The sequence below is a fragment of the Balaenoptera physalus genome (assembly GCF_965194825.1).
Source record: "Balaenoptera physalus genome assembly, chromosome: 1".
NCBI lineage: Eukaryota > Metazoa > Chordata > Mammalia > Artiodactyla > Balaenopteridae > Balaenoptera > Balaenoptera physalus.
In genome coordinates, this window is record NC_138882.1 from 84,026,555 (window position 1) to 84,054,409 (window position 27,855).

General features: G+C 42.8%; 1 protein-coding gene across 2 annotated transcripts in view; it reads left to right on the forward strand.

Annotated features, from left to right (window-relative positions):
- SHE (Src homology 2 domain containing E) overlaps positions 1-27,177 on the forward strand; it is a 30,598-nt gene extending 3,421 nt beyond the window's left edge. For both annotated transcript variants that reach the window (XM_082412467.1, XM_082412468.1), the window contains exons 2-6: positions 292-418; positions 8,919-9,221; positions 11,474-11,630; positions 12,079-12,198; positions 13,627-27,177. In XM_082412467.1, coding sequence (XP_082268593.1) covers positions 292-418; positions 8,919-9,221; positions 11,474-11,630; positions 12,079-12,198; positions 13,627-13,813 — 894 coding nt within the window. In that variant the 3' untranslated portion in view covers positions 13,814-27,177. The remainder of the gene's footprint in view (positions 1-291; positions 419-8,918; positions 9,222-11,473; positions 11,631-12,078; positions 12,199-13,626) is intronic.
- The last annotated feature ends 678 nt before the right edge of the window (positions 27,178-27,855 follow it).

Here is a 27,855-nt window from a genome sequence, read left to right on the forward strand (position 1 = left end):
TTAACGAGCAAATGCCTTATTGCTTGGGGAGAGAGAGGGAGGTGAGAAGAGCCTTGGGTATAAGCAGGAGAGTTTAGATGGATTGTTGCCAGTCAATTATACTACCAAAATAAACCAGATGTTTGTCCAACTGGGTGGATAATAGCATAATCAAGTGCAAAAGCTCTTCAGAACTGGTTGGAAATTTTGACCTCTTTTTGGGTCTGCAGGTGTTTTAGCAGTCTTTCTGATACCATTGTCACTCTGGTATATGACAGTCCTTAGCAACTCCCCTGTCTGGTTCTTTTACAGGTCATCATTTTAGAAGACTATGCTGACCCTTATGATGCTAAACGGACGAAAGGCCAGAGGGATGCAGAGAGAGTAGGGGAGAATGACGGATACATGGAACCCTATGACGCACAGCAAATGATAACAGGTTTGTAACCAGGAGCTGCTTCATACAGACTGAAATCTCACACTCACTTGGAACGTAGTAAAAAATAATCACCAGTGTGTATTTTGGGAAGAGGGGCGAAGGGACTATACCAGATCCTGCTGAGTGGAAGAAGCAGAAATTAGACTCAAAACTAAAGTCCAAATATCTAGTTCACATCCCTAATGGTTTTGTGTCCTTCAGTTTTAGAATTTGTGGGAGTCTCTAAAGTTTTTCTAATTCTATGCAAAATGACACTTGTGAATTTGCAGATCTGCTCAGAATGTGATCTTCAGTTTTAAGATTATTTAAATACACTTTTTGGCCACTTTCAAAGCTTTGACATCCATAATGGGAGTCATAAATCTGTACCAAGGGACTAACACATACTTAAAGTACTTTAAGTTGTTAAAAGTTGCAGACATGATGTGATCCTCTGTTTTATAGTAGAAGATTGATTTCTCAACAAGCTTTACGATATTGGAGCAAAAAAATTTAATTACTAAGGAATGAGTATTAATCACTGGCATGAGCCAAGCCACTCAAGGCAAACCTCCTAAAACCAAAGTTGACTACTCTTGTAACTTTTCAAGTTGAAATAATTCCAACTTGTGATTGAGCAATCACTCTGTCATTTTTTGTGTCAAACTTTTACCTTTTATTCATAATTCTCTTAAGTTGGTGTAAACAATACTTAAAAAACTAATTATTTAGATTTATTTGTGCAATTTTAGAGTAAGTTATCTATTCACCTAGTTTTCCTTAAAACATTCTTTAATCTGTAATGAAAAAAATGCAATTTCTAAGTGCTGACTCAAGGGAGCCTTGTTTTAACGTCGTGGGTTTCATGCTTGGGAAGGGAATAATTGGTCACACATTAAAGATTTTGTCTCTTCTGTTTAAAAACAGATAGAAAAGCTGTCAAGCTCAGGCGCTCCATAAGCATAGTCTCAGAAGAGTTGAGCATGAGGGTAACTGCAGCACCCTGGAAGGGTCAAGACAGGCTTCAGAGTGAGACCGAGCTGCAGCAGGAAAGCACTGCTCTGTTTCCTGCTCTCTGCTTACAGAGATAAGGCATCACATTTGGGAAGGGTGTACCCTGGCCAGGCTGTGACCCTGAAGGTCACTGGACTGTGACCTCTAATGAAATCTGTGAATGAAAGGAAGTGAAAATGAACTTAGTCAGAATTTTAAAAAATATCAGAGGCTTGAAAGGAATAGGAGGAAAGATTTTCTTCTACATAAAACTGAGGGAAAAGATTTTCTTAAAAAACAAAAAATTAATGTTTTGTTTTGATTCACCTTTCTTTGTCCTTTGGTTTTTATTGCTCTCTTTCTCTTTAATTGGAGTAAGTAGTTTATCTATATTATCTCAGGTTTTTTGTTTTTTGTTTTTGTGGAGCCACACTGATAATAGGGAATGTGCTTTGCTTTTTAAAAGTGACTGTCTTTTTCTCCCCCCATATAATCACCACAAAACCCTGAAACTCGGGGACCCTCATACTACCCCCTTGTTACAGGGTAGAAAATAAGATCAAAGAGATTCTGACTCTCCTATGCTCATAAGACTCTTCGAGAGACAGAGCAGGAATTGGAACCCAGATCTTCCCACTCCAGACTGGGTGGTCTGCTTTCTACACCAGGCAGCCTCAGGACATGTGAAATGATATATGAAGAAGTTTAAACTTTACATATAAGCAAGGCACCTTTCCACTCAGACTCACAAGGAAAGTTGTATTTAAAAGTCAAAAGTTGGTATGTAACTTGTTGCTGTTCCCAAAAAAATAAATAAATAAAATTTAAAAATTAAAAAAATAAAAGTCAAAGTGTCCAATACCAAATAAATGTAATAATAGTAGTAGCTAGCATTTAATATTTGAACATTTATTAAGTTCCAGGCTCTGTTTTAAACAGTTTATCTGAATAAATTTACTTAGTAATGCAAAACTAATGTATTCAATTAGAGGATAAATTCAAATTTATTAAAAATTTAAATTACTAACATTTAAGAATTAACTAGCTTTTTTTCCTTTGCTCTTTTAAAAAATATTATATTGGTGAATTTAAAAGGTCCTTCATTTAAAATATATATCACAAAGCACCTTCTTTGTGCTTTGTGATATATATTTATGTGCTTTATATATATATAAAATATATATCACAAAGGTATAAGAGAATATACCTCTTATTCTACGCATAGGTTACACAGCTGGACAGAATAACAGGAAGTGGGTTTATCGGAAGCTGGGAATAAAAGATTTGCTGCTGGGTGGGTTTTTGTTTTTTTTTAAACCTTTTACTTTTTTGTTCAGTTTGCTCCCTGTGGGCTTGGCTGTCAAGTCTGAGCTCAGAAATGTCTCACATTTCTTGAGAAATGTTAGGGATTTTGTTTATTTCAGCAGGAGACAGAGAGGGTTCTGATGAATATGATTTAACTGTGGAGCACCCAACTTCTGTACTGCCTTTTTGGGTGTGTTGGTTTTTTTTTTTTTGGCCGTGCCACTCAGCTTGTGGGATCTTAGTTCCCCGACCAGGGATTGAACCCGGGCCCTCGGCAGTGAGAGCATGGCATCCTAACCACTGGACCACCAGGGAATTCCCAGTACTGCCTTTTTAATACCTGTGAAGTGGAAGTAACATGCCTGATTTCAACAATATCTTGGATGTATAGAGCACTGTTCATGATGGTATTTTGTAACAACCATCAAATATTTCCTAGGCATTTCTTTACCATGCACCAGGCCCTGTGCTGGGCTCTGGGTCTCCAGGCAACAAGATGCACAGGACCCATGTCCGTATGGACCTCACAACCCAAGGGGCAAACAGACCTAACAGAGCAGAAAATATGTCACTTAGCACTTAGCCATGAAGAAGAGAATAAGTATCACCGTCCGCCTCAGGGAACAGAGGAAGGAACAGAAATTGAGGCATTTATTACTTTCCTATGGCCAAGTAACTGTGGGACCCAGGCTCCCTGGATTCCCCCCTGCCCAAAACTTTGCTCTTAACTTTTAAAAGCTAAGGATTTATAAATTTATGAATAAATGCTCACTTAGATTTCTCCAAAGGATAGTTAATAAAGATGACAATCAATACAAGGCAATATTAGTTTAAACCTGTTGTTGTTCTGTTAGATTTGCAGGAACATTTTAGCTAAATGATTAGCAGAAACATTCTACTTAATTTAGTAGGATAAGTTTTCGCCACCAAATTAAAACGTTAGGATTGGGAGGGTCTTTAGAAGTTCCCTAAGATGAGCCAACATTCAGCATGATAATTCCTTCTGCAGCTGATATCACACAAGTCGAGCATCTACTAGGTGCCAAGTTGCCAGATTACCCCACTAAATCCTACCACCCTGTGTAGTGGGTGTTAGAAGGCTCTGTTTTACAGATGAGGAAACCAAGGTTCAGAAAGATTCAATAACTTGTCCAAATTATGCAGCTAGAGAGTGGGGATACCAGGTCATCCAACACCCTTTGGTTTTAGTTTACCGAGCACCAGTCACAGATTGTTTTTAAATTTTTATTTTTGCCTCCAAGTGGTTTTATTGGTTGGTGTAGATAGTCAAATCTAAAGGAGAACCTCATTTTTTCAGTCTCCATTTAAAAAATTATCCATTATGGAAAAAATATAAATAGAAGACTTTTTGATTTATTTACTTTGCCTATATTTTGCTTGTTAAACTTAAGTTTCAGGACTTCTGAATTATATCTGCTTTTGTTCAGAGATTTAGATTTGTTCGACAGGAAAATATTAATTTTAAATCAAAATTTTAAGCATCGGTAAAAGATCCCTATTGCTGATTCTAAGAGAAACATAGAGCCTTATGAGACTCTAAGTTTGATGTTTTGAATACATGAAATGGATTAAGGGAAAAGGTACGTTACAGAAATTGTAACTAGCATTCTACATGAAATCTCTGAGGCATAAACTAAGATATGATAGAGAAGGCATAGGCTCTGGAGCCAGTAGTGAATGGCTCCCTTGCTGACTACTACACAGCCTCAGTTTTTTCACCTGTGAAAATGGGCTAACACATCTCTTGCTGCATTATGATGAGGCTCCACTGAGCTGCAGGTGTAACACGCCTAGTACATGCATATGTGAAAAGTATCACAATTATTTAGACACTCTGGAGAGAGAATTCCATTTTCAAAGAGAATTCTGAACAAGTATAGGGGAATATTAATTGCTAACTAGAATTAATTTAGCAAAAGAAAGTCAGTCTTCTGCTGATGTTTTTAAATATAAATGGTATACTTATGTACAGTGAGAGTTGGGAATTGAGAAGGGAAAATTTTCGGCCAATATTATGTTTCACGGCAACCAGTTGCAGATATGAACTGGTGCAGGTCAGGCCTCAGTTCAGCCCTTGGTGAGATGGGTGTTTATCTGCAGCCCGTTGGCTGTATTCTGTTGTCTGCCGTGGTAAATGGCCTCTATCGGCAGAGCCAGGGCGTAGCTTCCTCTAGCCATTTCCTCCTTCTCAGGCTCGTTTCCTCTCGGAGCCAGCTCTGCACGTCAGGGGCTATTCTCCCTGCAGGAAGGGTCGGCTTGCAGCCCCCGCAATTGTTTCTGTTTCTATGGCGCCTCAGGTTGGGGGCAGCCAGGTGCTGGAAGGGACTGGAAGGTTACTCCCCTTGAAGGGGCAGATAGGCCCTGCGCTCAAGCCCTTTTTTTCCCCGTAATTAAACATTGTTTAAAAAGATGATCATACTCTGCAGATTTTGCCCAGTCCCAGGATCATCCTGGGAAGGAACATTCTCAGCTGTATACTTTCCAGTGTTTTTCCCAGAGCTCTAAGTGTGCAGTGACTATCTAAAATAGAAGGAATACTGAATTCCCTGGCGGTCCAGTGGTTAGGGCTCCGCGCTCTCACTGCGGAGGGCCTGGGTTCGATCCCTGGTCCGGGAACCTAAAATCCCACAAGACACGTGGTGTGGCCAAAAAAAAAGAAAAGAAACAATCATATATTTGGGACTTCCCTGGTGTTCCAGTGGTTAAGAATCTGCACTTCCACTGCAGGGGGCACAGGTTCAATCCCTGGTTGGGGAATGAAGATCCCATATGCCACACGGTGCAGCCAAAAAAAAAATTAATAAAATGATATAGAAGGAGTACAAATGCCTCATCTCAAAAGTAAAAACCCAAATACATGTGTAATAAGAACTCAAGATTCTAATCACTGTACATCATTTTAACACAAACTCATTGAAATTTCCTGTGAGCAGGACTCCTATCTTAAGGTTGGAATCAAGCCTTTTTCTATTTTGTTCAACTCGGACAGAATTGAAGCAAGGACCTTAGGAAAGGTTTCCCCAGCCTATGCCAGTCTGAGGGTAGACTTAGGTTTTGATCAGAAACTTTAAAATTCGAAAATCGTCCTTTGAACTCCTTTGTGTTTTCTCTTTCCTAGTTCTGTAGAAAAGTTCTTTTTCATAAATTCCAGGCTTATCTTAGTTGAACCAAGAGCAGAGAGAGTTTTTTGTTTCTTGTTTTCCATAACTCCATCTAGAATAAGCAATGAAGAAAAAAGCCTGTCGATTGCAAGTCAAGAGGCTTGGACCAGAGATGCAGGAGACCTCAAACAACCCCAGGCACCTTCCTGACCTGGGGATGGGGAATAGTCCTTCTAACTCTCACATTCGGATGTGGAAGTTTTTGATAGTAGGAGAACCCTTTTCCTTGGGCTGGGGCTAGCAATGATAAGATTAGCTCTGGAGGGCAGGAGGAACTGGGAGGGGGAATGTGGGGACCCAGGTGTTGTGGGAGTGCTTCTCAGGCTTAGCTTCTCATTAGAATCACCTGGGGGAGCTTTTACAACTCTGACTCCCAGGCTGTACCCCAGCTCAATTCAGTCAGGACCTGTGGTGATGGGACCCAGCCATGAGTATTTGTTAAAGCTCCCCCAGGTGATTCTAATGCACTAGAACTGCAGTTTTATAGGATTGGAGCCAGCTGCGGTAAGGGGCCCTATCCAGCAGAATTAGAACCTCACCCTACAAATAAATTCTGCCCCTTTGAATTTAGTGTCCTGATTTTAATAACTTTTCCCTAGAATGTATCCTTTCCTTGTTATAGAAGTCTTATGGAGTCAGTGATTCTTCTCTATAGAGTGTCACCATGCCCATTTTCAGTTACCTGTAGAAAGTCTCACTTTCCTTCATTTCTGTGACACTGTAAGTCTCCTGATCCTCTTCATCCTTACCTGACCATTCCTTCTCCGTCTTCTTCGGTGGCACCTCTTCTTCCATCCACCCTTAACTGAAGAAGTCCCAGATTTTGCCTTTGATCCTCTTTCCTTTTCAATCAGCCTCCTTTTCTCTGGTGATGGCTTTCATTCTCACAATACCAACAATGATCCATTAGTGAGTAACTCCTTGACATGTACTCTGACCTTCATCTCTCTGCCGAGCTCCAGATCCATATTGTCACCTGCCTGGAGAAGTTCTAGAGCTCCTTCCCCTCCCTCTCTCCTCCCATCCATCCATCCAACCATTATTTAGCACAACTGTTTCCTACAAAGTCAAACAAGACATGGGGGTCCCTGGCCTGGCAGTCTCCACCAAATTGGAAATACAGACACATCAACAAATAAATCCATACACTGAGAGAGATGCAAGGTGAGAGTGGGTTGGCAAAGCGGTGGCACCTGGGGGACATGGGGCATTGGAGGAGAAGGTAGGCAGGAAAGAGGAGGAGATGCTAGGCTAGACTCCAAAGGATTGGCAGATCACCAGGACACTGGTGGGTATAAGACAGTGCAGTGTGCAGGGAACTTCAGAAGTTCCGTTTGGTTGGAACAAAGAATTGGATTTTAAGGGGCTCAGGGATAGGGTGGTATTGAGAGAAGAAATTGGAGAGGGGGGCAGTGATGTGACCACAGAAGGTGTCCCATGCCGTGCTGAGCAGTTTGCACTTTGTAAGTGGACATTTGAGAACTTATTGGGTGTTAAGTGATGAGGCGAGATGTTTGTGTTGGGAAAGTCCTCCTTCACTGTGACCGGGTGGACAGATTGAAGGCTTCCTCATGGGCATTTAGGGGAACCACAGCATGATGCTTCTGTTGGCCTATATCACCAGCTCTGGTTGTCAGAGACTGTAGCCATCTCTGACTCTACCTGCCAAGGCCTCTGGGCCCCATGCTGGTCAGTCCCCAGACGCTGCTTCTTCCTTCCCACTGTGGCTGGCTGGCTGGTTAGCTGGTGGTTGGTTGATTTGCATCCGGTTTTTTGCATCCATTTCTGTGCCTCCGTTCAGACCATACCTTTATTCTATCCTGTACACCGTGTTGGAGTTATCTTCCAGCAAATCACAAATATAATTGTTATTACCTGTTTAAAAACTAGCAATCGTTCTCCACAATATAAACTTTTAATTCTGGCTTTTAAAACTTCTGCACTTTGGTGCCTGTCCTGCCTACTTTTCCAGCTTCTTCTCCCGCTACCCCTCTCCTCTCCTGGCCTCTGTCCTTTGAACTTCTCTCTCGATTCCCCCTGATGGGAACAAGCCCTTTCTGGTTCCCACCTCCATATCTTCACTCATGCAGCTTCCTCCACTGGAAATGACCTTCTCTATCAAAGTCAATGCATCTTCCATTTCTCTTCCACTTGGAGTCAATCCAAGTGTGGTGGCTAAGAGTATGGCTTCTAGAGCCCAACTTCCTGCTTTTGAATCCAGGCTTTGCACTTGCTGGTTTGGGCAATTTCCTTAAACTCTTTGTGCTTCAGTTTTCTCTTCTGTAATATGGGGAACCAATAGAACCCATCTCATAGGGCGGTTGTGAAAATTACAATGCACTTAGAAAAATGCATAATGCATAGTACACTATGGCTAAATGTTAGCTCTTGAGATATTATTTTTGTTGTTTTTCCCCCAACTCCTCTTTTACTTTTATTTATTCTGTCGTTGTTAGCCTGTTAAGTATTATTTGTGAATGTGTCACTATGTCGAAACTGCCTAGAAGTCAAGAACTCTGTCTAACGCACATAAATATCTTACCTCAGTGTATGTGGCCCAGTGCTTGAATATAGTAAACACTCAATTTTTATTAACATACTTTGATCACAGCTTCCTAACAAGATGTAAACACTTTGAAGGTGAACCACACTCAAGAGGAGATGGGGGACCGGGAGTTGTGGAGCAGGTTGCCCTGAGGCCACTTCTCCGAACTGCACGCGGCCCCAGAGGCAGGCCTGTCTTCGGTTGTGATCCCCTAATTGTTGGACGCCTGTCTTCGGTTGTGATCCCCTAATCGTTGGACTTGATCCTATTATCTGGCTTGATCCTATTATCTGGCTCAGGCGACTGGCGGGAAGAAGTTGTAGGGCCCTTCCCCCAGCTGGGCAGCCATCAGCCCAGTAAGGAACAATCCAGGCGTTCTAGGCCACCTTCAACCAGACAGACCTGTCGGTCGGGGGTGCAGCGGTAACTGGGTTCATCACAGGGCTTCCATGGCACCTTTTCTTCAAAAGTATTGTGAACGGTGTGTGTTTTTCAGAAATCAGACGACGAGGTTCCAAAGACCCCCTGGTGAAGGCTCTTCAGCTGCTCGACAGCCCCTGTGAGCCAGGGGAGAACGGCGCAAAGCCCGAGGCGCTGGCCAAGAGACGGAGCTCCAAGGAGCTGCTGGGGAAGCCGCCGCAGCTGTATGACACGCCCTACGAGCCGGCGGCCGAAGGCGGCCCTCGCGCCGAGGGGCTGGAGCGGAAGGCGCGGCTGCCCCAGGACGACGAGAGGCCCGCGGCCGAGTACGAGCAGCCCTGGGAGTGGAAGAAGGAGCAGATCGTGCGGGCGCTGTCGGGTGAGGGCTGGGTCCGCGCCCCCCCGCTCCCTCCTGCTTTCTGCTTCCCTGATGGAAAACCCTGCCAGCCAGGGGCTTTGCAGCCAAGGCGCTTTTCTTTATGTTCCTCAACTGCAAGTCTCTTTTCCCAAGAAATCTGATGATATGGGGAAAGGAGAATTTGGCTATGGTTGGAAGACCAGGACTGAAGACGAGCCCTTAATGTTGCATGTATCCTGTATCCTTCTGGGTATCTTTATTTTCCTTTATCTTGGCAGTATGCGACTGTTTTAGAAATGCCTTAAGTCACTATTGAAAAACCTTATCTAATCACCACCAAAGCTATCAAATTGAGATCAGCTTTTTCTAACTCTTACTTTGTGCTCCTCTTCAAACCTGTTAAAATCCCTGTTTATAAAATGCCAGTAGTGGATCAAATGGATTACAGGAGAGGTGGTTGGAAAGCCGGAGGAAGCTAGCTTTTTTTTCCCTCTCGAAAATCCTCCTAAAGGAATCAATTCTTCAAGTATGAACTTTTTGTAATAACTTAAGAGGAAGTTGATAAGTAGATTGTCAATAGTTATTAAAGGTAATTCTCCCTCCTGCTTCTCCCAGGACATAGTTTTTCTACTTAGCTGGCCACCGAATTTCTTTTGCCTTTGATTTTAAAAGTTAGGGATATCTTTTCCCTCTAACAGTAGAGCTATGTTTTTGATTAAAAGTATAGTCAGTGTAGGGAATTCCCTGGTGGTCCAGTGGTTAAGATGCTGTGTTTCCACTGCAGGGGGCACGGGTTTGATCCCTGGTCAGGGAACTAAGTAAGATCCTACAAGCCACACAGCCAAACAAACAAAAAGTATAGTCAATGTAAAGGGTGAATAGAAAAGGTAATTAGTTTGATAGCAAACATTTGAGTCAGGTTTTCTGTTTGTGTGCTTTAGTTTTTTTATATAATTTTATTGAAGTATAGTTGATTTACAGTGTGTTAATTTCTGCTGTACAGCAAAGTGATTCAGTTATACATATATATATTCTTTTTCATATTCTTTTCCATTATGGTTTATCACAGGATATTGAATATAGTTCCCTGTGCTAGACAGTAAGACCTTGTTGTTTATCCTATATATAATAGTTTGTATCTGCTAATCCCAAACGCCCGATCCTTCCCTCCCCCACCCCCAAATCAGTTTTTGTTTTATTTTAGAATTGTTTTCCACAAATCTCTACTGGGCACCTGCTACAGTGCTAGATGCTGCTCATTTTATATCTTTATCTTCTATCCAACCTAAATGTCATAGCATCTTTAAGGCACTATTATTAGTTTCTTTCTATTTCTGAGTTGATTTTTCTCTTTATTATTTCATAGTGAAAACTTCATTTGGTTTCATAGAATGATATGCACTCTTGCAGGGAGTGATTACCTGTAACTCTGTTTAGTCTTTTATTCTAAATATACCAAAACAAAGAGTGTTTTATAAGTGCATGCTGAAGGGACTTCCCTGGTCAGGGAGCTAAGCTCCTACATGCCTCGTGGCCAAGAAAAAACAAAACATAAAACAGAAACAATATTGTAACAAATTCAATAAAGACTTTAAAAATGGTCCACATCGAAAAAATCTTTAAAAAAAAAAAAGAACATGCTGAAATATACTAAAGTGGTTTCCTCTCATATTCTAAAACTGTTCTACATCAATAAATATCTTGCAGAAAAAGTGGCTGCATGTGGATGCTAACAGTATGATCAGATATCAAAGACAGCAGGAGCTCAGCTATCCCAGGGCCTCTTGCAGTATTTTTTTTTTAATTTATTTATTTTTGGTTGCGTTGGGTCTTCGTTGCTGCGCGCAGGCTTCCTCTAGTTGCGGCGAGTGGGGGCTACTCTTCGTGGCAATGTGCGGGTTTCTCATTGCGATGACTCCTCTTGTTGCGGAGCACGGGCTCTAGGCATGCGGGCTCCAGTAGTTGTGGCACAAGGGCTCAGTAGTTGTGGCTTGTGGGCTCTAGAGCGCAGGCTCAGTAGTTGTGGCGCACGGGCTTAGTTGCTCCGCGGCATGTGGGATCTTCCCAGACCAGGGCTCCAACCCGTGTCCCCTGCATTGGCAGGTGGATTCTTAACCACTGCATCACCAGAGAAGTCCCTTGCAATGTATTTTAGCTCAAATTAAAGAGGGGGAAAAGCTTCTTTCCTAAGATGAGGCAGACAAGGTCTTTTCTTTGAAGTTTACATGGGTCACCTCAGTGGCCTCTGATGTTAAATGGAGCCTTCCTTCCAGTTCAGTTTGAAGGCTCTGAGCGACCTTCCGTCAAGGAGGAGACAGTGAGGCAACACCACCGACAGAAGAGTTGGACCCAGAAGATCTTGAAGCCAACGCTCTCTGACCACAGTGAGGGGGAAAGAGTGGACCCAGCCCTGCCACTGGAGAAGCAGCCGTGAGTCTCCTCCACAGACACGTGTAACACACAATGGCCAGGAACTTGGTCGGGGCACACTGGCCCATTTTACATGATTCTTTTTGGTGCTGAATACTTGTCTGGGTGGGACTTATCAGTGAAAACCCATTTTCAAAGCCCAGTGCATTTGTGCAGAGTAGAAAATGCACTGCATCCCCAGAACCTGATCTCAAATTCCATTCCTCTGCATAGAGTGAAAACTTTTAAAATGACACTAGCCCTGTTAACTCCCTCTTAGGTGATTGATAGGTTTTGTGATCCAGGATTACCCAAGTCTCATTTTGTCTATTTTGAATGGGAAGCAGGATCTAGTCCAGGCTGTTGAGCTTTCACTAGAAGTTCATTTCAAATAATGCTTTATGGAATGATGCCCTGTCTGGACTGGTATCTTGATGCTCGTGGTTTCTCCCCCTGTCCCATTTTTCAGTTGGTATCATGGTGCCATCACCCGTGCTGAGGCTGAGAGTCGACTACAACCCTGCAAAGAAGCTGGGTACCTGGTTCGAAACAGCGAGTCAGGGACCAGTAGGTACTCCATTGCACTAAAGTGAGTATCGAAGCCTCCCTGTCTGGGTGCAGGAGAGGGGTGCAGACTTTCCTATCATGGGTAGATGACCAGGCAAAAAAGCTATACTCTGAAGGTGGTTCACAGGGGTATGTACTGTCAGAAAATAAGATGCATTTGCTTGGACAACAGAGTATGACATGCTCTGATTAGAATGCAAAATTGGGGGAATTCCCTGGCGGTCCAGTGGTTAGGACTCAGCACTTTCACTGACGTGTGGCCCCAGGTTCAGTCCCTGGTTGGGGAACTAAGTTCCTGCAAGCCGCATGGCATGGCCAAAAAAATAAATACCACCGAATTGATATTGGGTAAATGTCCCAATATCTCTTATGATAAAGAGAGTCCTATTTTATTATTGTTGTACATTGATCACTTTCTGCCTTACATTACATGATCTAAAGTAGGTCCTCTCAGCAGAGAAGTAATTCCTGATAAAAAAAGTAATTTCTAACAGGATAGTTCAGTGGTTCTTTTATTCCCTAGTGTTTGGGACTTTAATAAATCAGATCCCTTGATTGTCAAAATGCCAGCTGCAATTTTGGTACCAGTTTCTTTTGATGAAAAAGGAAACACTGCCTTGCAATGACTCCCCTGCCCAGTTGTACACAGAACATTCATTTTGGCCTGGTAGGCCTGGTGGAGCTGGTGTCATGGAAATTCTCTTTGCTCTTGCGAGTTCAGTGGTGCTATATTGGAGGATCATTGTCAAGAGCCCTAACAGCATTTCCTTCCTGAGGAAGCTGAGCCCCTGCAGCTGAAACAATCAGACTGGAGGGGATAAGAGGTTGTCGGGGGGAGCAGCATGGCTCAGAAAACGGGATAGGCCACCAGATACACAATACCAGGAATAGCTTTGCTGTGTCCCTGAGACTGGTGCTCGTGGATTAGATCTTTGAGCCTTCGGTGCCAGCTGTCATTATCCACAACCAGGAACAGTCTTTCCAGATTGGGTTGGCCGTGGGGGGAGGAAGGAAACAGTTTTATTATTATTATTCTTCTTAATGTGTTCTTTGGGGAGGAAAGAAGGAGGAAACCTTACACATGTCCTTTTAGCCATGACAAAGAGGGTGAGTTTAAACCTCACCTTCGTGGTCTCACACTTGGGCTTAAGCACTAGTTTGGCAATTTGGGGGCCAGGAGGGACTGGACATTTTTTTTTTCTTTTTGGTCCAGTGCCTGATGACTTGTGTGTATTAAAGATAAACAACCCAAGGATGATACACATTTAGCTGAGGGCTGTGAAGCTTCTGAGAACGTCACTGGAGTGCTGAATGCATTTCTGTGTGTATATCACAATTCCAGGAATGGATGGGAAACTGTTCGCCTGGGACTCTGGCTGAGATTGTTTTCAGGGGGGAGGGATCCCTCTGCTCACTCATTCATGTCTCCTCAATTTTGGTTTTGTTCCAGGACTAGTCAAGGATGTGTCCACATCATAGTGGCTCAGACCAAAGACAACAAGTATACCCTGAATCAGACGAGTGCTGTCTTTGACAGCATCCCGGAAGTGGTACACTATTATTCCAATGAGAAGCTGCCTTTCAAGGGGGCAGAACATATGACCTTGCTCTACCCTGTGCACAGCAAGCTGCACTAAGGTTCAGCCACCAAAAGCCCCAGCGGGGCCTCTCACACCTAGGAGGGCATCAGCACCCAACCAGTATCTCAGGGGACAAGGCTGGACTGCACCATAATATTTTGGAGGAAGCGGGACGCTTCATTTAGGAGTCAAAAAGTCTTCGGCCTTGAATCCATTCCAGGACACTTGGCTACTGACCTGTCCCTTTGCTCCTTGCTAAGTAGTTCTACAGTGAGAAACCATAATTTACCAGTTGCCTCCAGTCCTGGCGTAGGGTGCTCTATTTGGGGCGTGACCCTCAGGAAAGGTAAGTCAGGAGTCCAGAAATATTAAGATTCTCCAAAAATGTGCTAGTTGTTCCGTGGAGTACCTGGTCTCCAAACAAACCAACAAAAATGCACTTGGCTTTTACATAAGACAACAAAAGATGATCATGTGGACCCAAAGAGCATGTAATACAGGACCCCTTCTTGGGGGAAAAGCATGAACAGTGGAAAATAAGTAAATAGTGGGCACTTTGGAGAAAGCTATATTTCTCTCTTGAGGGTCCTAGTTCAGCTCCGGAGTCCATAAAAATTCACAACTGTAGGGTCTGGCAAAAGGATTATTAAGAAAGTGTGTGTTTTCTCAATTTCTGTGGACCTTTTCAGCAAATCAGTAATATAAGCATAAATAAGAAGGAAGATGCCCCTGATTTAAGAATCACCAATATAATTAAGCATTGGCAGCATTACCATTACTCTGAATTACAGAATAAAATGCACAACGAAGATTTCATTTCTGATTTTTAACAAATCTGAAAATTTACAAAGCTCAACAACTGTTTTCTTATTGAATAATTATACAGAACTTCTGATACCTTTTGTTTCACCTTTGTTCATTTTAGTTATTGGAGCCATTTTTAATTTTTATCCCTAAAATTGGATTCGCTTTGTATTTTAGAGTAACTTAAAAAAATATATATGTAGGGAGTTCCCTGGCGGTCCAGTGGTTAGAACTCCACAGTCTCACTGCCCAGGGCCCGGGGTTCAATCCCTGGTTGGGGAACTAAGATCCCACAAGTCACGCAGCAGATATATGTGTGTGTGTGTGTGTGTGTGTGTGTATATATATATATATATATATATATATATATATATATATACACACACACACACATAAACTCTAGGATATGATTGTGTGAACTGGGTCTCTAAAACCTGCAAAGTTTCTCTCATGCTGTACAAAGCAGACCGGTTGGCACCGTATAAAAATATTTTAAAAGACTGGCATTTTCTCTATCTACTACTGCTTAAAGATATTAAAATAATATTCATAGTACCATTATCTTTATGATTTATTGTGAACTTGTATCGCCAATGTACTTACTGTGAAAAAAAAACCGTGGGAATGGCATACTGTGAGAAGGCTACAGTGAGTGGCTCTATAATTACAACTGAGCAGATGTTTCTGTATTCTGGGGTTTGTAATTTGGTTCTTGAAACTGGTCCAGATGCAAATGTGCTGACTGTCATCAGTGAAAAGTTAACTTTTGTAACTAACGTTAAATACACAAAAGAAATGTTGATTCGGTTAATTTTTAGGAAAACATATCCTTCTAGTTATTAGTTATCATTTTACTATTATGATTTAGAGATTAGTAAATATTCGCTTCTTTATTCAGTTAAGATTGTAGCCAAAGAGTTGTGTGATCTTTGTTTTTAAAAATTTGAAAGAAACTTTTCCTCACTGGATGTCAAAGATTTTATTAGTCAAGAATGTTCTGTTTTTTAAGTACTGATAGAATTTTTTAATGTATTGGTTTACGTACTATATCTTTAGTACGAGTTTTTTTTTTAATTTTTAGCATTTGTAGTTCCAATTCCATTAAACAAATATTTATTATCTTCCATATACAAATAATTCATTCTGTTAAACTTATTTTCAGTTCAACATTCTAGAAATGAAACCTTATTTTTTACTTAAACTTATTCTACAAAGGAAATACAGCAGTTACCCTAATTTTAATAAATGCTGAAAGCTTTGTAAAATTTTTCTTCGTGCACTAAATGATTTTTGGCCCATACCCAGCAACTGTGATGAATGTAATAATGAAATAACATTTTGAAAGCAGACCTGATACATTAAGTATTTATTGAGCTTCTATCATAGGCTCGGTATTGTGCTTTCTCTATATTGTTTTTCTGTGACAGTCATGCTGTTTTCTTTATGTAATTAAAAGTGGAGATGTGGAGTTTATATATAGTCCAGTTCCTTCACAATTGTACAGGAGGTTATAATAAGAAGAAATATAGTAAATTCGTAGAAGGGGGGTAAGCTACTATTTTCTTCTTAAGGTTGTGACACAAGCTGACAAAAGCCAGGGAATTCACAGCTGGGTGGTGGCACAAAGTACCATATGTTCTAAAAACAATTAGGCCCAGCAGGGTTTCCCTAATGGCTTCCTTGTTAAGCCTCCAGGGCCAGCTGATCTGAAGCCCTCTTGACATGTCTCCTCTCTGAGCTCTGAATGCTTGTGCTTTTTGTCATTTTGTCTTGATACAAGTATTTTCCTGTAGTCATACTTCTTTTGAATTCATTCAGTCTCCCAGAATATTTTCTGATTCTTTCTGGAGAGAATAATGTCTTCTAGCAAATTTGTACTCATTTGCCTTGAATTTTAGCATCCATGGAGCTTCCTACAACTGTTCCTTCCCCTTTATCACACCTCCTTTTAAAAAAATGCTCTGTTCCAGGTTATGAGTTTATTTCATTGGCTCATTTCAGGCCTATAAGAACAGAGGGTAAAGGGACATTTCTATTTAGTTTGCTACCATAGCTGTTTTATCAGGATGGATTTCAACCACTGGAGTTGGTGTATTTAAATGAGTAGGAATAAAATAATGGAGAAATGGTAATATATGTACAAAAAGGTAAATGCTGATATGCCTGTTCTGTTCTGAGGATGGAAGTGTCCTTTTTAGTTATCCAAAGTACTTTCTTAAGAATCATATATAAAAAGAGCCTTTATTCTTATCTGTTCAAAGTTTCCATGCTTTGCCGAATTGTTACTCATTTATTGGCCTCTGCCAGAGGACGGGGAGGTGGGCAGATAATCCATAGGGACAGCCAGAAGATTCTGAAATAGGTAGGAAAATAATCCTAATTTATTAATTGGGTCATTTGACTACGTCATTAGTCTGTTAATGGCCACTGTTAGTGAATAAATCTTAATACTTAATTCAGAAGAACAACTGAGCATTTGAGACATTCTTCAGGTTGCTTTTTAAATGAGAGTAGTCTTTCTATTCTATTAAAATGTCCTTTTATAGTCAAAGGTTAATGGCTCATTTTTCCTTCAGTCTAGGGGGGATATTTCATTTCCCTTCTCTCCTCATCCTTTTAATATTTAGCAGAATTTATTTGATACCTTTCTCACACATGTCTCATTCATTCGTTGTCTCTTATTTTCTGTAACCAGCACTATTTTGGCCTTATGATCTCTTTAGAATCACTCTTCTTTATTGTTGTCTCCAATTTTTGTACCCCCATTAACTTGGACTTAGAGAAACTTGGCCTGCAGTGAACCTTAATTCTCCTTAATTTCTGACCCTATAGAAAGAAAACGGTGGTGTGTTACTGCCATCTAATGGAGAGAAAGAAAACTGCAGTGGGAAAACAAAGCGCATTTAGGGCAGGGTTTTCTGAAGGATTTCTGATACAATCCTTAGCAAGAAAATGATGACACAGCAGTTGCCATCTTGAAATCTGCCCTTTCCTGCGGAAAGGGTGATTTGCAACCTCATACAACCATCATCACGAGGCCTCTGGACTATGGCTGGATCATGTCGTTTAGAATCTGAAATTTTAATGAATATGCTGGCAACAGATCATTGAGACAGGCATCTCATTTTGTCACCTTCTTAGCCATTCAGTTATCTTGTCAGGGGGCCTTAACATTTTAAGTATCAACTAATACATAGTTTTAACTTTTGAAAATATCTGAAGATTGTATGTAATACAGGTGCCTATCGGTAGTGCTTTAGTAATTTATATTATATCAGAAAGATTTTATAAAAATTTCTGGATGTATTGCAGTAGCCAGTATAAGCTGCATGCCCTCCTGAAGATTGGTTTACTCTGAAATGTAACTTTAAATAAACATTATTCCAGGAAAACCACTGTTTCTGCTTGAGTCAATTAGTTTTGAGAATCACCTCCCTTCATAAAAAACACTTTTCTGCTATAGCAGAGAGGGTCAAAAGTTTCATTTGCAATCACCGTTGATGAAATGTGTAAACAAACCACAACTGAACATAACCAGCAGACATGACCTTAATTTTTTTTTTTTCTGAGTTCACCTTTAGAGCCCTCCTGTTACGTTTTCCTTCCCAAATAAAACAGGACCACACTGAAGCTCTCCTCTTCCGTTTCCTCGGCCATCTTCTTCCTGAGTAGGCGGTTGTTACATTTGTCCTTGTCCCTGACTAGGCATCAGAGTTGTGGCTTTGCTTTTGTTTTTACCCTTGTTTGTTATTCATACAGATGCCCCCAGCCCATCCATGGGATGTGATGCTGCAATCTGTGATGAATCTAAGTTTTTTAAACCTCTACCAGGGGCTTCCCTGGTGGCGCAGTGGTTGAGAATCTGCCTGCCAATGCAGGGGACACGGGTTCGCGCCCTGGTCTGGGAAGATCCCACATGCCGCGGAGCAACTAGACCCGTGAGCCACAACTACTGAGCCTGCGCATCTGGAGCCTGTGCTCCGCAACAAGAGAGGCCACGATAGTGAGAGGCCCGCGCACCGCGATGAAGAGTGGCCCCCGCTTGCCGCAACTAGAGAAAGCCCTAGCACAGAAACGAAGACCCAACATAGCAATCAAGCAATCAATCAATCAATAAATTAAAACTTAAAAAAAAAAAAAAACTCTACCAGGTGATTTTGATACCCAGCCAGGGCTGAGAACCACCACTGGAGGCAACTGTTTAGAAACGCACAAATTCATTTGAGTTTCTAGAAGAAGGCTATAGTGTTGAGTCTTTCACTATCAAAGTCTTAATTTCTATTGAACATTTATATAAACTGCCACCCAGTGGTACAAGTGCTTATTGTTTTTTCCCATCTGTGTTAACAGAAAAGGAAGTTTGCATTGAGAAATATTCACCTCCCCAACATCACCAGAGCAATTGAGTAATTGTTTTCAGAATTCAGGTTGAACACGTACACAAGAGCCCAGGGTTTGTTGAGTGTTGAATTTTGACCCTGTGAAAGGCCAAGATGTAAGTAATGAGAATAGACTCTTGGCTACACACCAGGTGTGCTCCTAAACAAATGCTTTTCATGCTACATTATCTTGCTTTAATCATCCAAAACTCAGTGAACCAGGTAGCCTCATTTTTCAGATGGACACTGGGTCAGTCACATAGTAAGTGCTAGCCCAGATTGCAGCGCAGATCTAATTCTGGAGTGGCTCTTAATTGCTGTACCTAGACAGGCATACCTCGTATTATTGCACTTCAATGCACTTCACAGATACTGCGATTTTTACAAGTTGAAGGTTTATGGCAACCTTGCATCGAGCAAGCCTATTGGTGTCATTTTTCCAGCAACATCCTTTCACCTGTCTCTGTGTCACATTTTGGTAATTCTCATAGTATTTCAAACTTGTTCATTATTATTATATTTGTGATGGTGATCTGTGATCAGTAATGTTTGATGTTACTCTTGTAATTGTTTTGGGGCACCATGAACCATGCCCATATAAGATGATGGGCTTAATCAATAAATATTGTGTGTGTTCTAACTGCTCCACTGGCTAGCCATTTCCCCCATCCCCTGCTCAGGCGTCCCAATTCCCTGAGACACAGCAATATTGAAATTAGGCCTATTGGTAACCCTACAATGACCTCTAAGTGTTCAAGTGAAAGGAAGAGTTTCTCACTTTAAGTCAAAAGCTAGAAATGATTAAGCTTAGTGAGGAAGGCACGCCTAAAGCCAAGACAGGTTGAAATCTAGGCCTCTTGCACCAAAAAGTTTTAGCCAAGTTGTGAATGCAAAGGAAAAGTTCTTGAAGGAAATTAAAAGTGCTACTCCAGTGAACACAAGAATGATAAGAAAGCAGAACAGCCTTATTGCTGACATGGAGAAAGTTTGAGTGGTCTGGATAGAAGGTCAAACCAGCCACAACATTCCCATAAGCCAAAGTCTAATCCAGAGCAAGGCCCTAACTCTCTTCAGTTCTATGAAGGCTGAGAGATGTGAAGAAGCTGCAAAATAAAAGTTTGAAGCTAGCAGAGGTTGGTTCATGAGGTTTAAGGAAAGAAGCCATCTCTATAACATCAAAGTACAAGGTGAAGCAGCAAGTGCTGAAGTAGAAGCTATAGCAAGTTATCCAGAAGATCCAGCAAAGATCATTAATGCAGGTGGCTACACTAAACAGGTTTTCAGTGTAGACAAAACAGTCTTCTATTGGAAGAAGATGCCATCTAGGACTTCCATAGCTAGAGAGGAGTAGTCAATGCCTGGCTTCAGAGCTTCAAAGGACAGGCTGACTCTTGTTAGGGGCTAACGCACCTGGTGACTTGAAGCTGATGCTCATTTACCATTCCAAAAACCCTAGGGCCCTTAAGAATTATGCTAAATCAGCTGTGCCTGTGCTCTATCAATCAATGGAACAACAAAGCCTGGATGACAGCACATCTGTTTACAATATGTTTTACTGAATATTTTAAGCCCACTGCTGAGACCTACTGCTCAGGAGAAAAGATTCCTTTCAAAATATTACTGCTCATTGACAATGAACCTGGTCACCCAAGAGCTCTGATGGAGGTGTACAACGAGATTAATGTTGTTTTCATGCCCGCTAGCACAACATCCACTCTGCAGCCCATGGATCAAGGAGTAATTTCAACTTTCAAGTCTTAGTCTTTAAGAAATAACATTTCATAAGGCTCTAGCTGTTGTAGATAGTGATTCCTCTGATGGATCTGGGCAAAGGAAATTGAAAACCTTCTGGAAAGGATTTGCCATTCTGGTTGCCATTAAGAACATTTGTGGTTCATGGGAAGAGATCAAAATATCAACATTAACAGGTGTTTGGGAGAAGTTGATTGGAACCCTCACAGATGACTTGGAAGGGCTCAAGACTTCAGTGGAGGAAGTAACTGCAGGTGTGGTGGAAATAACAAGAGAACTAGAATTGGAAGTGGAGCCTGAATTTATGACTGAATTGCTATAATCTCATGATAAAACTTTAATGGATGAGGAGATGCTTCTTATGGATGAGCAGAGAGGTAGATGTTTCTTCTACTCCTGGTGAAGAAACTGTGACAGTTGTTGAAATGACAACAGAGGATTTGGACTATTACATAAACTTAGTTGATAAACCAACAGCAGGGTTTGAGAAGATTGACTCCAGTTTTGAAAGAAGGTCTATTGTGGGTAAAATGCTATCAAACAGCACTGCAGGCTACAGAGAAATCATTCATGATAGGAAGAGTCAATCCATGCAGCAAACTTCATTGTTGTCTTATTTTAAGAAATTGCCACCCCCATCCCAACCTTCAGCAGCCACCACCTGATCAGTCAGCACCATCAACAATGAGCCAAGACTCTCCACCAGCAAAGATTATGTGCAACTCACTGAAGGCTCAGACACGGGTTAGCACTTTTTAGCAATATAGTATTTTTTTAAGCATTTTTTAAAATTTATTTTTTTTATTTATTTATTTTTGGCTGCATTGCATCTTTGTTGCTGTGCGCGGGTTTTCTCTAGTTGCGGTGAACCGGGGCTACTCTTCGCTGCGGTGCGCAGCCTTCTCATTGCAGTGGCTTCTCTCGTTGTGGAGCACGGACTTTAGGCACACAGGCTTCAGTAGTTGTGGCATGTGGGCTCAGTAGTTGCGGCTCGCAGGCTCTAGAGCGCAGGTTCAGTAGTTGTGGCACGTGGGCTCAGTAGTTGCGGCTCAGGGCTCTAGAGCACAGGCTCAGTAGTTGTGGCACACGGGCTTAGTTGCTCCATGGCATGTGGGATCTTCCCGGACCAGGGCTCAAACCTGTGTCCCCTGCATTGGCAGGCGGATTCTTAACCACTGAGCTACCAGGGAAGCCCTGGCAGGCGAATTCTTAACCGGATTCCTTGCCGCCAGGGAAGTCCCGTCTTGCACTTTTTAATAATTTTTCATAGGCAGTACAGCCTGGCTGAACTATCCCAAAACAGAGGGATTATAGTTAGTTAGTGAAAAGCTTACTCTAGTTGTAAAAACATACAGGCTCATGAAAAAAATTTTAATATGCATAAAAGACAAAAGAACATGCAAATCTGGTCTCCAAGCAGCTCCCTAATGCTCTTAGAATATCAAAAAATTGCTCACCACAGAGCATGTCCAAGGCAGGCCTCCCCCCCAGCCCCAGGCCCTGCACCAGCAGCCTCCCTGGGCCGCCCCCTTCACTCGGAACCCTCCTCCTCCATCTTCACTCTCCCTATCCCTTCCTTCCCGGACTCCCTAGACCAGATTAGTCTGGTCTTGCTTGCTCCCAGAGAGAGCGTTTTCACCTTAATTGTGTGGCTCAGTGGGTGGACTGACACTTGGGGGAGGGATTGATTCCTCTTATGTCCCTGCAGCCGGCATGGTGGTTGAATGGATCTCATGGCCCAGAGAGAACCACCTCTTAGTGTGGTGATCATTCACCCTTTCAGAGGCAGTGGACAGAAAAAGATTCCCACGCCATAAAAAAAAAGCACAGTTAGGGGATTTCAAGGAAGTTCATTAAAGTTTACACCAAGGAAGCAACAGAACACAGAGTTCAGAGGAATAGATACAGGGCTGATACAGAGGAGGGGAAGTGGTTTGGTTTGGTTTCTGATCAAGGATCATTAACTGTAAGGAGCTGCTTGCTGCCCCTCCCCTTTGTGGCGCATCTTCTCTGTGGCTGCCTGTTATGTGAGCAGCGCTGGGGTCTGGTGGCCTCAGGGACACGCTGAGGCCACCAGCGTGTGGCTCAGACTCCCAGGGTCTCAGCTTCCACACTGACAGGTGTGATAAACCAAATGAGGAATCCAGGTCCCTATCCCCTCAGGGGTGAGTGGGCCAGGCCCCACCCAGCACAGGGTGAGGGCACCTGGCCTGGAAAAGGGGTTGGAAAGATAGGCCCATCTTCATTGTCACCAGGGGCTGAGGGGCCACACAGCGAGGACATAGAGCACCGGCCTTGGAGTCAGGCAGACATAGGTTTGGGGTCTAGTTCAGCCTCTTAGCTCAGCTGTCTTAGATCACTATCTTCACCAATATGAGCCTCTGTGACCTCACTTGTAAACAGGTGAAAACACTTTCCTTGCAGTGCCATTATGAGAAAGAATATCCTGTTTGTCAAGCACATGGTGGAGGGTCCATAAACGGTTGTCATTATTATTAGCTAATTTTTTTTTTCTAAATTCTTGTTAACTTTTTTAAAAATTATTATTTATTTATTATTATTATTTTTTTTGGCTGTGTTAGGTCTTCGTTTCTGTGCGAGGGCTTTCTCTAGTTGCGGCAAGCGGGGGCCACTCTTCATCACGGCGCGCGGGCCTCCCACTATCGTGGCGTCTCTTGTTGCGGAGCACAGGCTCCAGACGCGCAGGCTCAGTAGTTGTGGCTCACGGGCCTAGTTGCTCCGCGGCATGCGGGATCTTCCCAGACCAGGGCTCAAACCCGTGTCCCCTGCATTAGCAGGCAGATTCTCCACCACTGCCCCACCAGGGAAGCCCTATTAGTTAATTTTAATAGACCATCTTGACCAAAAGGGGATGGTGGCCTTCTAGGTAACCAGTAGGGCCGGTGGTGTAGCTCTTTCCTGTCCACAGATTTTGTTACCCAGTTACTACCCACAGTAACATGTTGCTATAGAATCTCACCTCCTGCCCTGTGGTCTCCAGCACAGAGACCCTCAGAGCTGGCTGCACAGCAGGAGAAACTGAGGACCTTACACTCATGTCAACAGACACCCACTTTTGTGATTCAGAGGGTCTGGGGGTGGAGCCTGGGCTTCTTCTAATCCCTGGACCCATCCATGGACATGATCCACTGAAGTTCGCCAAGGCCTGAAGTCCGAGGCCCCAGAGTACCCACCTCATCATAGAAACAATCACGGTCCACAGTCACCCTCGGGGTCCATCACCACCACCTTCTTCAGAACCATCTCAGTCCACATCAGACTGACCTGGAATCCCTGCTTGGTTGTGGTGACTCCAGTGTACACCCGTGTACACCTGCACTCTGCAGGGCAAACACGCTGCCCACACAAGCGGATGTGCCCACGCCCGCCTCCTCCACCTTTCCCTCCTCTCTTCGTCTATGGTTGGGCACAGGCTCCAGCATGTCCCACTTACACCATTCGTCATTGCAAAACCCTCAGTGTGCAGCACGTGCATTTAAAAACCAAAATAGAATTCATCTGTCCTCCCAATAAATTTCATTCTTTAAAAAATCATAATGAAATATTAAAATGGACTTGTGGTTGCCAAGGGGGTAGGGGTGGGGGAGGGAAGGATTGGGAGTTTGGGATAAGCAGATGCAAACTTTTTGGCCATGCAGCATGGCTTGTCAGATCTTAGTTCCCCAACCAGGGATCGAACCTGGGCCCACGGCAGTGAAAGCACCAAGTCCTAACCACTGGACCGCCAGGGAATTCCCAGATGCAAACTATATAGAATGGATAAACAACAAGGTCCTACTGTACAGCACAGGGAGCTGTAGTCAATGCCCTGTGATAACCCATAATGGAAAAGAATATAAAGGAGAATGTCTATATGTATAACTGAATCACTTTGCTGTACAGTAGAAATTAACACAACGTTGTAAATCAACTATACTTCAATAAAATAAATTTTAAAAAAAAGAAAATAGTAGGCTATTTTCTTTGTGGACATTGGGCAGCTTTACTAAGCAATTTGAAGTTACCTTAGTAGAAATATCCTAACTGAATATTGCATATTCCCATAGTATGAGTGTTTCCGGATTTTACTGAAAAACTTCATTGTATTCATGTTTTGGATGGTCACCGAAAACTGCTGGTATGAAATAAAACGTGGCTAAAGTTGTTCTGTTGTTTTTAAGTAACACACATCAGCAAGAAGACAGAACTTTCACAGAGAAAGGAGGGGTTGGTCAGTGTTTGAAGGATAGTGCAGGGCTCGCTCTCATGCTCAGGATTGTTTAAGCGACAGGCCACTCAGGCAGCCCACCTGGTCACCACTCTGCCGGAGGGGCTGCTGTGCCCCCAGCCCAGCCCTTGAACACTGCATGGACCAGCGTAAGGCCCTTCAACGGCACATTTCTGCTACTGCAGGCAGGCACACAGTTCCCTGCCTCTGGCCTGTGCTTCTCACAGACATGGAGAAAGGTTTGGTCTCCTTATGCATTAATAAATAAGGAAAACGCTTTCCTTAGTGGCTGTTCCAGGAATTGAGTGTTCCTTGCCATCCTCTACAAGATTCACCATCTGCTCCCCCCAGTTCTTCTGGAAAGAGCATCGTAAGCATGTCATCCTAACAGTGACACCGTGGAGAAGAGGGACGCACCCTCTTCCAGTTCCTGCCCCTTACGCCCACTCCTGCACCCTCCGTGGGGCCCACACAGCCAAGCCACCATAGGGACATCTGTTTCCTGTGTCGCTTTCTGCAAGACAGGGACCAACCTCAAAAGAGACGGTGGCATCCTCAAGGAGTCGATGGGCCCTGTAGGTGTGGTCGTGAGGCTTTCCTCTGATTGCCCAGGCGGCCGGGTGTGGGGTGGTGTCACACAGCAGGGCCTCACACTTCAGCTTTTGGTCTGAGTTACACAATTTCCAGGTTTCCATGCAGTTTCCTCCTCCCCAGCCCTAAACTGTTTACACAGCAACTCTTATCCACAGAGCATCCACACGATGACTTTCCTCTGTTTGGAAGATATGGGATGGCTGTGTCCCAAGTTTTTCCTATTGAGGACCCTTTTCAACAGGGGACAGATGCAGCCTATCTGATGATCAAGAAGTACAAGGTTGCCTTTGTGATTCCGTTAACACCCCCCTGTCCGATAAACAGTCTTCTGATGAATAATGGCCCTTCCTTTTCCTTCCCCACAGGTCCATCACCTGATAATGATGTAAACATGGCAGAAGCAACCACGCCCCTTCCAGAAACCCCAGGGCTCATTTGGGGAAATACTTTCATCATTAAAGTCTTTGAGAAATTGCTACTTATTTCTTAAACTTACCTGATTTTTTTCCCAGAGGTAATTTAATCCTGCATTAAGGAGAAGCTCACCCCAAAATGGTCCTCCTTAACTTTAAACCCATCTTTCCTTACCCCTTTCCCCCATAATCATTCAAGTCTTCCCTTGAAATGACCCAGGTGCCAAAGCATAATTACCTCTCAAGCATAGTTTTAGAACTTATTTATTTCAAACATTTACAATTTTCACTTTAAATGCAAAGTAGCTAGTAAAAAGAGAAAACATTGAAAGACATCATACTGACCCTTTGCCCCATATACAGACATCATCAGCCTTTGGTATTTGCTTTCAGGTAATTAAGTAAAAAAATAAAAACAAAAACTTAAAACTATTATTTCTCTCCAGAAAAAAAAACAATGTAAAGTTGAGGTATTCTATTTAACGGATGTGTGATCTCCATCCAAATATGGTTTCTCTGTTAATGAACAGCCTTGCTACATGCTGTTCCAATCCTTTCCTTCTGAAGTAGATCTGCATTTGAGCATATGTTCATACAACTGACAATGTTCCTTAATAATCATTAAGGTTGCCATAGAAACTCACTGGCGCTGGGGCCAGGCTACACCAAGGACACGATGCTGGAAGGACCTTTCGGGGATGCGCAGGAGTGTCTGGCACAGAAGCTGAGCCAGCTGGGCTCCCTTTCAGCAACAGCCCCACTGCCAACTGCTGCATGGAAGGCTGGGATCCAGGCTCATGCTCCCAAGGACCACCAGTTGCCCCTGCTTCTCCAAATTAAGATAAATTTCTCACCAACTCCTCCCCGACTGGGTCAATCTTAAGTGCCTTTGATGAAGCGATATAGCTCAGCACCAAAGCAGCCAGGCAAGGCATTCCTGAACATTCTGCAGAAAACCCACAAACCACGACCACTCCCAGCCTGCCCTGCTCAGCTCTGTTCACCACCAGGTGGGCTCCCAATCCATTCCAGCATCAGATTCCACCCCTTGTTAATGGTGTTTCCTTCCCTTGGGGGCAGCTGGGAAACGGCGGACACACGGGGTGAGCCAAGAGCCTAGCCAACGAACTGCAAGGGCAAGGCTCCATCAGGGCAAAGAGCTCTCAGAGTCGCCAAGGGCTTTGTAGACACATTCAATGCTACCTCCTCGACCTTTTTTTTTTTTTTCATTAATGCTACAAAAATTAATGACCACTTTAATTGAGACCTTGATCTAGCATATTTTCAACTTTTCCCACCCAGCAGGATAAGTTGCCCATCTTCAACAAAAATTGTCGCTGTGCTAACATTTCACATCTGGCTGTGTAGCAGATTGCTACAGTTATTAGGTGAGTAGCATCACTACAACTTGAGGATAAAAGGCAGCACGTGTGCTGCAGAAACACAGGTAAGAATGACCTATGGATTGAAACACACATTCACTGACCACAGATTCAAGGACAGAGAAAGCTTAGGGTGTATACCTGTGTACACTGAGCAAGACCTACAACCCAGAGAAGACAAATATTTTTCCTTCATCTATACTAGCTTATAAAAAAATAAAGGGAAAAAAACCCTCTTCAATTAAAAAAAAAAATGCAGTTCCGTTCCAATAATAATGAAAGCAATAACAATTTGGAGATCAAAGCTGCCTAGCTCTCAGCAATCATGAGCTATCTGGATTTCACATCTTCCACTAGCACCGCTCTGCCTGGCTCTGGTAATATTACACGTGGGTAAAACTTTGTCAAGAGTTAAAGAACCGTGGGCACAGAATCACCCTATCTCATGCAGATTCTCATTTCTTATATTTCCCTTTAACAGCATTTTTGCTGTTCTCAGTCAAGGAAAATTTAGAGAAAAACAAAACAAAACAAAACCACCTGCCTC